General features: G+C 35.4%; 1 protein-coding gene across 2 annotated transcripts; it reads left to right on the forward strand.

Moving 5' to 3' along the window:
• Window positions 1–3,064: 3,064 nt before the first annotated feature.
• LOC104605418 (AP2-like ethylene-responsive transcription factor At1g79700) lies at window positions 3,065–8,443 on the forward strand. 2 transcript variants are annotated; one of them, XM_010270175.3, is made up of 8 exons: window positions 3,065–3,653; window positions 3,752–3,834; window positions 3,984–3,992; window positions 4,207–4,295; window positions 4,420–4,493; window positions 4,598–4,648; window positions 5,124–5,200; window positions 7,621–8,443. In XM_010270175.3, exons 1-8 carry the CDS (start codon window positions 3,220–3,222, stop codon window positions 8,127–8,129), a joined length of 1,326 nt encoding a protein of 441 aa, XP_010268477.1. In that variant the 5' UTR covers window positions 3,065–3,219; the 3' UTR covers window positions 8,130–8,443. The 2 variants fall into 2 exon arrangements, with proteins under 2 accessions (XP_010268477.1, XP_010268478.1); XM_010270176.3 differs by lacking the exon at window positions 3,984–3,992 and having other exon boundaries at window positions 3,066–3,653.
• The last annotated feature ends 5,924 nt before the right edge of the window (window positions 8,444–14,367 follow it).

Below are 14,367 nucleotides of genomic sequence, written 5' to 3' on the forward strand. Positions count from 1 at the left end.
CCTAATTTAAGAGTATAATTAATGGAAAATATGTACAACTTTCATACATTGTTTATACACATACATATATATATATATACATACATAATTAGAAAAAAGATAATTTTATATAAATATAATGTGTGTATTATTTTTGTTTTTTTGTGCAAACTTGGGGTGATCGGGCCTGAGTTGAGTTGGGCTGGGGCTGGGTCGAGCCATGCAAGGTACCCGAGGTCTCATTTCCAAGTTTAGGTAGGGTCCAAGTTTTCTGGACTAGGCCCAACCCATAGCCCAAAAACTCAGGTAGGTTCAAGTAGGGATGGCAATTTCACGGAAATTTTTGGGTATCCGACCCATCTCGTCCCTAATAGGACCCGTTTATCAAAACTCTATAGGGTTTGGGTTTTGACTTTAGGGTATCCGATACCCGATGGCCGGGATGCATAAATATGAACCCATTATATTATATATCATGCACAAATTTATAAATTTTAAGTATTAAGATAATTATTCTATTATTAATATTTTATTTATATAAATTTGGATGTAAATTTGATGTAAATTTACATCAAATGGGTTCATATTTATATAAACCCATTTGATGTAAATTTGGATTTGATAGATTGTTTGTTTCATTTAGTTATAAAATGCTAATTTTAAATATTATTTCTTTTAATTTTTAGTTGGAATTGTTAATCATATATATTTATTGATTGTTTTGATGAACACAAAAGTTAAGATCTATTTTATTTTATTAAATAATACAAAAGGTGAGATGACTTAGTGGTTTAAAGTAGTGCTAAGAGATTTGGCATTATTATTAATTGATTTGGGTTCAAGTCACATTATAAGCATTAAGAAACTTTTTTTTAGTAGAAAACGTTTGACCAAGGGGTTTAACAAGTGGGACGGGTCGGGATGGGTTTAACGGGTTTGGGATGGGACAGGTTTGGGAAGTTGAGAGGAAAAATTAGATGGGTTTGAAATTAGGGATACATAGGCAGGTTCAGGAATGGGTAGGGCATGCAATTTGCATGGGTACCCTACCCGTTGCCATTCCTAGGTTCAAGGTTGGTCAATTGAGGCTTGGTTGGACCCGCCCAAATTGCACCCTCACTCCCCACTAAAAACAAGGAATTCCTCCCCCCCCTAGGGATGGCAATTTTCCCTATCCCCAACGAGACCCAACTTCTCCGACTCGATGGGGTCAGGGATGGGGATTGTTTTGGAGGGGCGGGGACGGGGACAGTGATTAATAGGAATCCCCGATCGGGGTCGGGGATGGGGATTGAGGTCCCCGCCCTGTCCCGACCCCGATTATGTATATATATTATTATATTATTTATATTATATATATATATATATCAAAACATATTTAAAAAATTATTATTTATTTTAAGTAAATTTATTTTTCAAATAAATACTGTTATCTAAAATAAATTCGGGGATTTGGGTCCCTGCAAGGAACCCATCCCCGTCGAAGGTCGGGGATGGAGGACAAATTTTATCCCCGGCGGGGATCAGGGATGTGGGTTAATTTCATAATCGGGGTCGGGGATGGGGAATATGATCCCCGCCCCAAACCCGCCTCGTTGCCATTCCTACGACCCCCCCTATAACACAAAAGGTGAGATGACTTAGTGGTTTAAAGTAGTGCTAAGAGATTTGGTGTTATCATTAATTGATTTGGGTTCAAGTCACATTATAAGCATTAAGAAACTTTTTTTAGTAGAAAACGTTTGACCAAGGGGTTTAACGGGTGGGACAGGTTGAGACGGGTTTAACGGGTTTGGGATGGGACAGGTTTAGGAAATTGAGAGGAAAAGTTAGACGGGTTTGAAATTAGGGATACATTGGCTGGTTTAGGCATGCAATTTGCACGGGTACCCTACCCGTTGCCATTCCTAGGTTCAAGGTTGGTCAAGTGAGGCTTGGTTGGATCCGCCCAAATTGCACCCTCACTCCCTCTCCCCCCCCCCCCTCCCCCCCCACACACACCACCACTCTAGGGATGGCAATTTTCCCCATCCCCGACTTGATGGGGTTGGGTATGGAGATTGTTTTGGTGGGGCGGGAACAGGGACAGGGAATAATAGGAATCCTTGATCAGGGTCGGGGTTGAGGATAGGGATTGAGGTCCCTGCCCCACCCCGACCCCGATTATGTATATATATTATTTATATTATATATATTATTATATTATTTATATTATATATATCAAAATATATTTAAAAAATTATTTATACTTTAAAATTTTTATTTATTTTAAATAAATTTATTCTTTAAATAAATACTATTATCTAAAATAAATTCGAGGATTCGGGTCCACACAGGAAATCCATTCCCATATAAGATCGAGGATGAAGGACAAATTTTCGGGGACAAGGACGGGTTAATTTCATAATCGAATATGATTTCCGCCCCGTTGCCTTTCTAAAGAAAAACCTCCCCGGAATAGAGAGAAACCCAGAGGGTTAAATCCAATTCACCCCGGCCATCCCTAATAAAGCCATATCCACCTGTATTCCATGAATCCCTCTTCTGCAGTACAAACAACTTGACTGACAACCAACCAATCTCCCTGAGTTCTATTAGGTCCAACTGATCACTGCAATCCTTTTGATGTCACACCAATTAATTAAGACTCCACTGTTTAAACACTGTGTAATGCCTGTTTAGATTGACATTATCTGCCTCCTCATGGGTCAATTTCCTGTTAGATTAGGGTTAGAAGCTCTCTTTCTGAACCTCAAATTTGAAAGTTGAGTCATCAATAGTTAGGCCCACATATACAGTACATGCTTGGGCAAAGAAATGCATCCAGAATGAAAGTTCAAAGCAGTGCAAAAAAGGAAAAAATGGCCGAAAGATGCCACACATTTTTGGATCGTCATTTCTAATCTCCACATGGACACCCAAAATTACAAGATACCGACTTGGATCCAGCAAGCTCTCAAGGAACCATTTTTTTCTTTAGTGGGTAGGGACGGGGGAGGGGGAATTTGGGTGGCTGTCTGAGTCCTGTTAAAATGGGTTGGATTGGTTGATGGGATCTTAATCCTACCAGCAGATCACAGCTAATACTTGGGTTTTTAAGCCTTTCTGTTTGAAAATGGATTATTGGGCCGGTCTGTGGTAGGTTCATCTAGCCATTAGACCTGCTAATACAGACCAGCCCGAACCAATATTGGACCTGAGAGAGAGAGATGGGACACTTAACTAGGGCCAAGGAGGGGCATGGAGGAGCCAAAGTTGGTGAAAATTGAAATCCACTTCATGGGTTTCAACTTTCAATATAATTGGATCGGAAGTTGGGCAAGAGTAGAAGAACAAAGTGAAGACAAAGGAGAAGAGACTACAAGAGAATCCCATAATCCTTCCTTCCCGCCGGCTGCCGCTTACCCGCCAGCACACTCCCTTCCAAAATCCCAGCTTCTGTTTCTCCATCTCTCCGATTTTAGATCTTCCTTTTCGTTTCTGTACTCACTTTATCGTACACACTGCTGCTCAATTTTAATGGCGAAGAGAACACCGCAAAGCCAGATAAACACTGCAAACATTAGTAATTCTAGTATCATCAACGACGAACCCACAAGAGTGAAAAGAACGAGGAAGAGTGCCCCAAGAGAATCTCCCCCTCAACGTAGCTCCATCTTCCGTGGAGTCACAAGGTTGGTCGGTCGAATTCTGTTCATGGGTGGACCGAACTTTCTTTCTTTTCTGGTCATTTCTCGCCTTCTTCTTATTGGGTGTTTTGTTATTGTTCCAGGCATCGTTGGACTGGTCGATATGAAGCTCATCTGTGGGATAAGAATTGCTGGAATGAATCCCAGAACAAAAAAGGAAGACAAGGTTCCTCATCACCTCTTTCTGTGATTATATTCTTCTTTGTATCCTTCTACTCTACTGAAGTAGTATGTTTCAGTATTCAAAAAATTAATTAACTAATTTTGTTTGGTTTTCCTCCTACTGGGTTTGCCATGATGGATCCATATGAACAGTCTATCTTGGTAAGTTTGATTGGTATACTTCTGTACTGCAATTTCTGTTGAAAACAAGAGTTCAGGAAAATCAAATAAATAATAATTAAAATTAACTCCAAGAAACTACCCAAACCAAATTTGGAAGTAGAAAAAAAAAGAATTTCCATTTTTTTGATTTAGAGGAGTACTTTTCATGTCTGAGTGTCGTGACTTACCCAGATTGGGGTTTTGGCTTTATCAGGGGCCTACAACGAAGAGGAAGCAGCAGCACATGCGTATGACTTGGCAGCACTGAAGTACTGGGGACAAGATACCATCCTCAACTTTCCGGCAAGCCTTTTTCTTTCTCACTGCCTTGGTTTTAGTTTTCACCTTCATTTTTTTTTTCTAAGTTTCAGAAATTGTGGATGTGTTAAGGATTTAACTGATGAATATGATCAAACTATTAATACAGATATCAACATACCAAGAAGAGCTAAAGGAAATGGAGGGTCAGTCAAAGGAAGAGTACATTGGATCACTGAGGAGGTAACTTCAACAATTTACATAAAAAAAAAAACAAATTATATTTGATCAAATGAATTCCAAATTGTGCTGAAGAATTTAAGTATTTCCATGGCTTATATTTGCAGGAAAAGCAGTGGTTTTTCTAGGGGAGTCTCCAAATACAGAGGGGTTGCAAGGTAGTGGCCTCTTGTTTCCTTTTCTAATTCCAACCACCAAAGAATGTTTTGTGATCTTGTGATTGAGATTCTGGGGATTTGGGATTGATCTCATGTATATGGGAATTGGGAAATTTCTCTGTCAATTCCAACTTCCATCTAACAAAATAGGCACTTATGAAGTGTAGTACCAATGAACATTAAAAAGTTGAAAATTTTGGCAAAGAACATTTACTCACACCTCCACAGGTTAGGTTTTCCTTCTTTCCTCTGTAAATTAATTAATTTGACATTTCTACAATGTACAATAAAGTGCAAAGGGAAAACAAGGATATAAAAGTAGCATGTTTATCATTGTTATGATGGAGTAATGAAAACTGGTTCAAACGACAAACAATGCTGTAGTACCCACCTGTACCACAAGTTCATTATATCAACTACTTCTTGTTGATGTGATTTTGCAGTCTGTCTTAACCCCAGATTTCTTGATTTGCAGACATCACCATAATGGAAGGTGGGAAGCTCGAATTGGCAGAGTTTATGGTAACAAATACCTGTACCTTGGAACATATGGTAATTCTCCCTTAATTTTACTGCTTATACCCTATGAACCCATGTTTTTGTGGAATTTAATCTTAAACTTTCTGTTCCTATCTCTTATTTTCTATTAATTAAACCTATAACACATGCTAAATGTTCCATAGCCAAGCAGACTTAGGATACAAAACATTTTCAAACAGTTTGCATACTTTGCATTATACTTGGTTTAGATTTGCATGCATTTGTTTGTAATTATAATTTGCACTCCGTACCTGATGCAAAATTTGCATTTGTCTCATTTGCATTCATTAGCCTTGTAAATTTTGCATCTCAATCATTTGCACCCCTCCCCAGACCCCGCATTGGCAGCAGCCTCATGCACTGGTATGCCCTTTTTATTCATGTAAAGTGAAAACCCCATCATTTTACTTCTCATCTTACTCAACACAACTGGACAACTGGACAACCTTTCTTGTACTTTCATTAGAGTAGGGTCCACATTATTTTACCTCCAAATTCCAGTCATAGTTGTCATCGTGACACCTAAGCACCCGATTATTTTACTCGTCACACCTAAGCACCTATATGCCCTTTTGTATATAGTGATATGAAGTATTTTTATAACCTTTATCTTTTAAGATTATATTATATACTAAAATAGACAATTATACATTACTAAACTAAATACTCATTTTGTGGGTGTAAACATTAGGATCCGTTTGGTTTACGGTTGCAATCAGAATCGAAATCCTTCGAAATTAGAATTGGAATTATCCATTCTCATAATCTGTTTGGTTCAGATAGGAATTGGAATAAGAATTGGAATCAGAAGGAGTGAGATACAATTTCCAAGGGAGAGGCCAGGAATGACCATTCCCTCAAATGGGGGAATGCCATTCCAGCAGGAATGGGAATGGAATTTCGATTCCACCCAACCAAATAGTTGGAATCGGAATAGCCCATTCTGATTCCAATTCTAGATCCCTGTTCTTGCGAACCAAATGGGGCTTTTATTTTTTTCTTTTCAATATATTTTCTTATTTGTTAGGGTCCAATCAAGACACATGTTGATGTATACTTTCTTGAACCCTTATAACTTCAAAACAAAAACATATGCTCAATCCGTGTAGTTTTTCTGAATTTTCTTTTCTTTCTTTTTATTCTCATGAATATATTGTTTTCTATGTTTTAATATAAACTTTATACCAAGGTTTTTAAAACCAAACTGGTCAGGAGTCCAGTTCTCAGGTCGAATGGTCCGACCATTCGAATCGAATGGGCAGCCAATTTTGACAAAAAAAATAAGAAAGTTAAAAAAAAAATAAAAACCGGCCAAACCGTTGAATAGTTCGACCGCCCGAGTCAGTGGTTTGCTGACCTTTTTTTGGTAGAAAAATGATTTACTGACCAAATCAATGATTTTTTGGGGAAATAACGGTTCTAAAATAAAATGGAACTGATCACCTGACCGTTTCCCAGTTTTTCTGGTCTGGTCCGGTTTGATAGACCATGATTTATACTATAAGACTATGGACTGAAAGACGATTGTTAGTTACTATTTCCATAGGGTTCAGTCAGTGCAAGGCATAGCCTGTAATGCCTTTTACAACCTTACATTCTACTTATATATTTCATGTGAAAATATTCCCAATGCAAGACCATAAAAGCTATTGAAAGGGGCTTGCACTGACTGAAGCCGATATCAAAATTTATGACCAAATTATCTTACAATTCATAATTTTTATTAAGAAAAAAATCTATCACCTAGGCAATAACTAGGGGACAAGGGACCTTTCTATCACCTTAATAACTTAAAAAATAAAAACTGTCTCTCACCATATTTTTTATACAAAATAACTCGGCATATTTTGGATCCTCTCTCTCTCTCTCCATACACAGCAGCACAAACACACATTGAGTTGGATTTAGTAGAGCTTTTCTTTCTTGTTCCCATTCTTTCTCATGTTGGGTAAGCTAGAGTACAGCTAATCTTCAGAGATCTCTTTATGATGTGGATGTATATATTGTATGTATCTATCAAAATGATAGAATGTACTGTTTCCTTTCTTTATCACAAAACCTTCCACTTTCTTTAAGAAAAGGCTCATCTCATCACCTTTGGCTATAAGGTGAATGTAATAAGTCCACGGCAAGTCGGCAACATATTTTTGTTGTCTGATTAGGAGACATTTGTGACATTGATTCACTACATTATAGGGTTATTATTGTCATTTGACAATCAATAAAGAAGGGTAAAATTAAAAATCAGTCAAATCCGGATGGTTGGGAGACACCAACGACAACAACCCCCAACGGCTACTTAAAAGATTTCAAACTTCAGAAATAAATAACTGCTCAACCCCCCTTCCCCAACTCCGCTGAATCCACTAATTAATGATTGCTCACCTTTTATTCCCATATTACCCCTAACAATTTTGCTTTATTTCCTGCAGCCACCCAAGAGGAAGCTGCGATTGCATACGACATGGCAGCAATCGAGTACCGGGGACTTAACGCCGTTACTAACTTCGACCTCAGCCGTTACATCAAATGCCTCAGACCCAAACCCGACGACTCGGAGAACAAACCCAACCCTGACTCTAATCCGGACCAAAACCCTGATCACGAGCACGAACCGAGCTTCCTCCACCACCAGAACTCTGGCGACGGCGGCCAGACCGTAGTTAACGCAATGCCTTCCGACGTCGATACTAACTCATCGACGTTGGGGCTTCTTCCTCAGTCTCCGAAGTTCCAGGAGATGCTCGAGAGGAAAGCGACGGCCGATAGCCCATCTACTCCGCCGGAATCCGACCCTGATCCACGTCGATTTAGCTTCCCTGACGACATACAGACCTACTTTGAGAGTCATGATTCCAGCAGTTACGCGGACAGTGACGATGTAATCTTCGGCGATTTGGACTTGTTCGTGCCGTCGATCTTACAAAACCACTGTTCTTAATACTTGATTAGGAAAAAAATTAGGGTTTAGTAGGCTTTGCGAGATGTGAATACAGAGAAAAGGCGGTGACAAACCCTAGCATTAGAAAAAAGGATAGAAAATAATGCAAAAACAAAGAAAATAAATAATATATTTGGGCGTAATTTCTTCTTCTAAGCTATGTTCATGAAAGGGAGCTCACTAGTTTTCAGTTAATTTTATGTAGAAGTTTTAGAAAGAGACGAATTTATTTAGGGGATCCTTCAACTAATAAGGCAATTGTCACTTGTGACTTGTGAGCTCTATTTTTTCTAATTTCTGTTATTTTTCCTTTTTAATTTTTTAATTCCATTGCATTTTTTCTCAATTTTTTTGTGTTCTTTTTATTATTTGGTATATGTTTGGCATTAATGCTTGCAGCTGAGAAACGGTGTTGCTGATGCGTGGCTTGGATTGTTTGGAATGTAGGACGCTTTCTAGAGCAACAATAATTTTTTCTATTTGGTATCATTTTTCCAGTAAACATTTTCAGCACTGGTACCTATGATCCAGTGTCACATCACTGTCCTGTTGGCAGCAATGAGCTGCAGTTCCAGGAAACACCAAATTTGGTGTTGCTCTAAGTCATGGCTTCCCGATTTTCGAGGCATGGCTTAGAATACCATTTTTTCAAATAAATACCTGTTTCTTGGAGTACCATTTTTTCCGATGTGATGCCGTTGTTCCGACAATGATGCCAAACAGACCCTTGATGAATGGGATTAAAATTAATTAGGAGAAGTTTGGGATTGATGCTGATTCTTCTTATCAGATTTTTAAAATTAGAGAAATTACTTATTTGGTACGTCAGCCAATTTTTCAAAAACCAGTTTACGTTGATGGGAATTATCTCATTATCCATGTCAAATGTCACGTCATCCAAAAATAATGATAACCGGCCTTACAAGGAATCATTATTTTTGGTGATTTCTCTTTTCATGGGTTGTGTTTGATTACGGTGTAAATTTATTTTCACTAATACAAATGTAAATGTATGAGAGTGCAAATGTAAAAAATGCAAATTTTTGTTTAATTTTGTTTTAGATTTTATTTTATTCTATTTTGTGTCTTAATTTACTTTATTTGTATTGCAATTAAACAAAATAAGTTAAAATTTAGAAAAAAAAATCAGAATTTACACTCAAATCATTTGTACTGTCATGATTTTGCATCAGTACAAATTTATTTACATTGCAACTAAATACAGTCTAATAATTCATTTTTGACGATTTGAACCAAACAGCAAAATAATGGCGATTTTGAAATAGCTGATGTGGTTTTAATGTGATAATTTAAGGGCAATGATGTAATGAGATGAGATCTCTTGACAAGTACTCTATCAAAACATGGGCATCAAATTGGACATGGGAAACACTTTCCCTTTAACATACATACATGTATAAGAGATATTCGCTATGTTTGGCCTGATCTTAGAAAGAGATCAATTTTGTTGTAAATGAGTTGGATTCAAATTGCGGTCAACCATATTAAAATTTGGTTCAATTATTTGAACCTTAGATCCAAATCCGAATCGAAATGGATTGGACCTAGGGGTCCTGGATCAGATTTGGATTTATATGGGTTTACTTCATTAATTTTTTTTTAAATAGAGAAAAAGTTTTAAAAAGTTAATCACTTTAATATATAATTATAAAATATTTTTTACAAATATAAAACATTGAATTCATTAATTATAAAATTTATATAATTATGTACACTATGTATGTATATATACATATAATTGTATTATATGTCTATTATAAAATTTAATTGGACTAAGATAAAATCTATGATGCATGAATTGCATCATGAAGCAAAATCTTGAACAATAGACATGTTACAATTGAATCTTTAAGGGTGTTAAAGTATTTAATGATAAATACATCATATAAAATATGAACCAAAGAAAAATAAATATATCATATAACATAATATAATTGGTTAAAATTTTGATCTAACATGCAACAAATATTCAAAATGCACGTTGTTGGAGACTAAATTTGTATATAAATAAAGGAATGCAATTCCAAAATCTGAATTCAATCCAATCATGTATTCAAAAGCTTGGATCTACTACCAACAAGCCTAACCACAAGACACTACAACTACACATTAGGAATATCTCAATTACTGTTCATAGAAAACATTCTTAATGTACGGCTGTAGTGCTTCATCATAATACATAGTTTGAAAATGAAGTGCAAATACATACAAAACAAGGCTGCAACTTGAGCTGGGTTAGCCCAAATCCCACCCTAATCCAATCCGAAAAAGTCGGTTAGGTTGGGTCAGGTTGATCCCCGGGTTAGGGTTAGGGTTGAAATTTATGAACTTGACTTTAAGTTGTTTTGGGTTAGGGTTGACCCCTCGGGCAATCCGACCAACCCAACTCTATAGTACATAACATATATATATATATATCATACTTTGATTTATTTATATGCATGATAGTTGTATAGCTACCACCACATACTATCATTTATTTCATTAAGATAATCACTTCACTTAATCCTAATTGGAAATTCTAAAATACTAAAACCTTTATAACATATTTTATGTTTTCTGAATAATTTATTTTTTATCTCCTCTCTATTGTTTGCCACACATAGCTTGTTGCCCATCTCTTATAACTCATCATAATAAACTATAGTCATTTCAAACACTTTTTTTTTTTCTGAATTTTGTACTAAAGATCGTGTTTGGTTGTAGTGCAAATTTACTTATATTGTTGCAAAATTAAGATAGTGCAAATTTGGATTCAAATTCTGAGTTATTTTTGTTTCAAAATTTAACTTATCTTATTTGATTGCAGCACAAATGAAGTAAAATAAGATCTGAAACAAAATGAAGTAAAAATTAATCTGGATTAATTTTTAATTTTAAGAAGGCTATAAATTTTCAATTAGGAGCTACTCTTTCTCTCTCTCTCTCTCTCTCTCTCTCTCTCTCTTTTTGATAGAAATGAGAGGGGCTACACAAATCAGACAAACAAATACAAGCTAAATTCCATGGAAGTTCACTGAGATTGAGACTTACAATACCTTGTTGGGAAGAAAAGGCATGATTGGCGAGGTAGTATGCCGCTTGATTAGCTTCCTGATACATGTGATTGTAGACCAAATCTTCATTTGCTTGATTCTTCAAATCCATACACTCAATGATGTTCCGTAGATTCTAAGGTGGGTCAATGAACCGCTTCAGACAGGAAATCACGATCAAAGAGTCGCCTTCAATGATGATGGAATGGTTCGGGAAATTCATTGCCAGGTTGTGGTTTCCTAAGCGGCCCAAACTTCCGCCATATTGATGGTCGAAGAACCTAAGTGGTAAGCCTTATAATCTACCACCTCATCGATAAAATTCCTAACCATGATTAGAACTGAACACATCCCATGCGACAAAATTTATTTTGATAGTACCAATTAGGAGCTACTCTTGGAATGTCATAGGTCTCTTATTCTTCGACATCATTTAACATAGCCCATGCTGCATGCACATTGCTCCTAACTAGAAATAATTGCTTTGAAATTTCAGAATCCATTTTAATTACCTCTAAGCACGGTTAGAGGTAAGTTGATGCCATGTCCTCTATAAAAAATACTCTTTGTTTCCTGTCATTTTCTCCTCGATCCCAAACCTTCATATCTTTTTGCTTCTTTTTTTTTTCTTCAGAAGAGTCCATTTATGATGCCGAAAATGTATCATTACCTAAAAGTTTAATAACTAATAACCAATCAACCAGTATTATCCAATTGATAACCAAACAACTGGTATTCATTCAAATTCACATGGGTTTCTGATTGTGTAAAGTTTTTCAGTTATCATTTCTTTTTCTATCATAGAAATTGCCACCCTACTTTCTCAACCAGTCCAATGGCTTTCCCAATCAAACCGGCAAGCTCTGGCATTACCTTGGGTGGGCCTAGGCTTTGGGCTAGGAACTTTATCCTTAACATTGGACTTGTGTTGAACTCTAGTCTCTAAATAAATTTTTATTACATAATATTTACATAAAATCCCAACAACCAATATATATTTATCTTCAATAACTCCGATCTAACTATATTCTTATAATGACTGAGGTGCTTAGAAATAGATTCGGTTTTCGACATGTGTTGCATTTCAATGACAACACGTGTCCTTTTCATTGGGTTCTCCCCTTTTTTGTCTTATCCCTGTATTCCTTCTCTTTCCATTCACCTATCTCGAGGAGAAGCTTACTTGGCAAGCTTCGGAATCTAACGGTAAATGCCGGGATTACTACTCTGACTTTGAGATGGCACATGCATACAAGAATAAAGAAGGCATGAGAAATGAAGTGGTAGAATCTGCTATTTGGGAGGGGTAAATGTGGAAGATGGCCCAAAAATCATACTTGATACCTGGGAAAAAGCTGGAAATTAACATGATTGATAGGAGAGTTTTAAGAAGGTTCTCTCCATTAGGAGATGGCAATACTGCAGGGGAAGTGAACATGGGAGCCTTCATAATGCCTGATGATACTATTCTGAACTTCAAATTTTATGCATGTCGGTCAAAATGCATGGCATGGATTAAGTTGTGGTTCAACTCAAGCATGTATGCCTGAACTATTAATTAGGATATTACTAATTGAATGTAACAAATATTTCACTATTTTAGTATGCTTTAAATTAAGTTCTAGGTTATATCTAATTTCATGTATCTAGGTTAATTTTTTTATTTTAGAAATTTATAAAATTAATAATATTAATAATGAAATAATTATTGTAGTAATCTATACTTATGATTTCATATAATATGTATCTTTGAAATTTAAATATATTTGATATATTTTAAGTTAGGATTATATATTTTTATAAATTATCAATTAATATTTTGATTTTCATTTTATGATAACATATTTATTGTTTACAAAAATGAAAATATTGTTTACCAAAATTTTGAGAATTAATTTTTAGTTGACATTTTTGTTAATGTTAAAAATTATAAGTAGTAAAATAGAAAAATTGATATCATAATTGAAATATAATAGTTGCATATGTTTTGTGCCTTAGACTTTAATATAAAATAAGATAATAATGGTTTTGTGCATGTATTAATTTGTAAAAATCTATATGATTTGTGTCTTCGAATCTTGATTGATGTGTATCAATAAAATTGCATGATATCTATGCATTCCACTATATTAATTGTAATATATTTCTTCATATATATCGTTAAAATGTACAATTCTTATGTATTTATACATTAGTTGTAGCTATTTTGACATTAAACCTATTGTTAGTAATATATTTATAGAATACTCGATATCCATATGTGTATCCAAGTGTTTCCATGTTTTTCATCTGTATCCATGCGTTTTCAAAGTGTCTCCATATCCATATTTGTATCCGTATTCGAGTTATCCAATACAATACTAAATACTATACTGATACTTTAATCCTTGGTGATAAGTATGGAAAATGTTACTTTTTTGGAAAGAGAAAATTGTGAAATAAGATGATGTGTCCCCACTATATAAGAGTAAAAGAAAGGTAAGAGGAAAGTGATGCAAATTTTCCATCAATTTTTTGGGATGCAAAATCTGCATTGCTATTGATCGTCAATGAAGCAAATAGTGGAAATTTTGCATCAAATAAAGGTGCAAATATAGTTACAAATAAATGCATGCAAATTTGAAATGAACATAAATTTTATACATGACTTGGATTTACACCGTAAACAAAAAGATCCTTAGGCTGTGTTTGGTTGCAGTGCAAATCTTGGCTAGGTGCAAATTTTAGTCAGTTCAATTTTGCTTTTGTTTGTTTGTGATTATGATTTGTATTTCTACCTAATACAAAATTTAGTTTTCTTGTCTCTTTTTCACTCATTGGCAGTGCAAATTTTACATCCCAAAAATTGATGTAAATTTGTACCACCTTCCTTCTACCTCAATTCTTATATAAAATGTGGGCCGCATCATCTAAATTACCTTATTTCTACTCCTATTTTTTTTTTTTTCATCCAAAGTGGAGATCCCTTCATTTTACAAATAAGACAAAGTCAAATAATCTGAAGAAAAAGCCCCAGAATTTATACTCAATCCTTTTGCTTTCTCATGCATATATTCTAATTCAAATGAAATTTGTACCGCAACCAAATGCAACCTTAGGCAAAAAAATAAATACAATTATTTTCGGACCATTGTAAATGGATCGGAGGTTGCAATTGGTTTGGTTGTCCAAATACATTTCAT

This window comes from Nelumbo nucifera, chromosome 8, assembly GCF_055504915.1.
Source record: "Nelumbo nucifera cultivar China Antique chromosome 8, China Antique-T2T, whole genome shotgun sequence".
NCBI lineage: Eukaryota > Viridiplantae > Streptophyta > Magnoliopsida > Proteales > Nelumbonaceae > Nelumbo > Nelumbo nucifera.

Bases quoted from the DNA above. Each gene is read 5' to 3' on its own strand.
- LOC104605418 (XM_010270175.3), top strand. From the start codon at position 3,220: ATGGAGGAGCCAAAGTTGGTGAAAATTGAAATCCACTTCATGGGTTTC. The intron at 3,654-3,751 runs GTTGGTCGGTCG...TTATTGTTCCAG, and splicing joins ATCTTCCGTGGAGTCACAAG to GCATCGTTGGACTGGTCGAT. The intron at 4,494-4,597 runs GTAACTTCAACA...TTATATTTGCAG, and splicing joins TACATTGGATCACTGAGGAG to GAAAAGCAGTGGTTTTTCTA.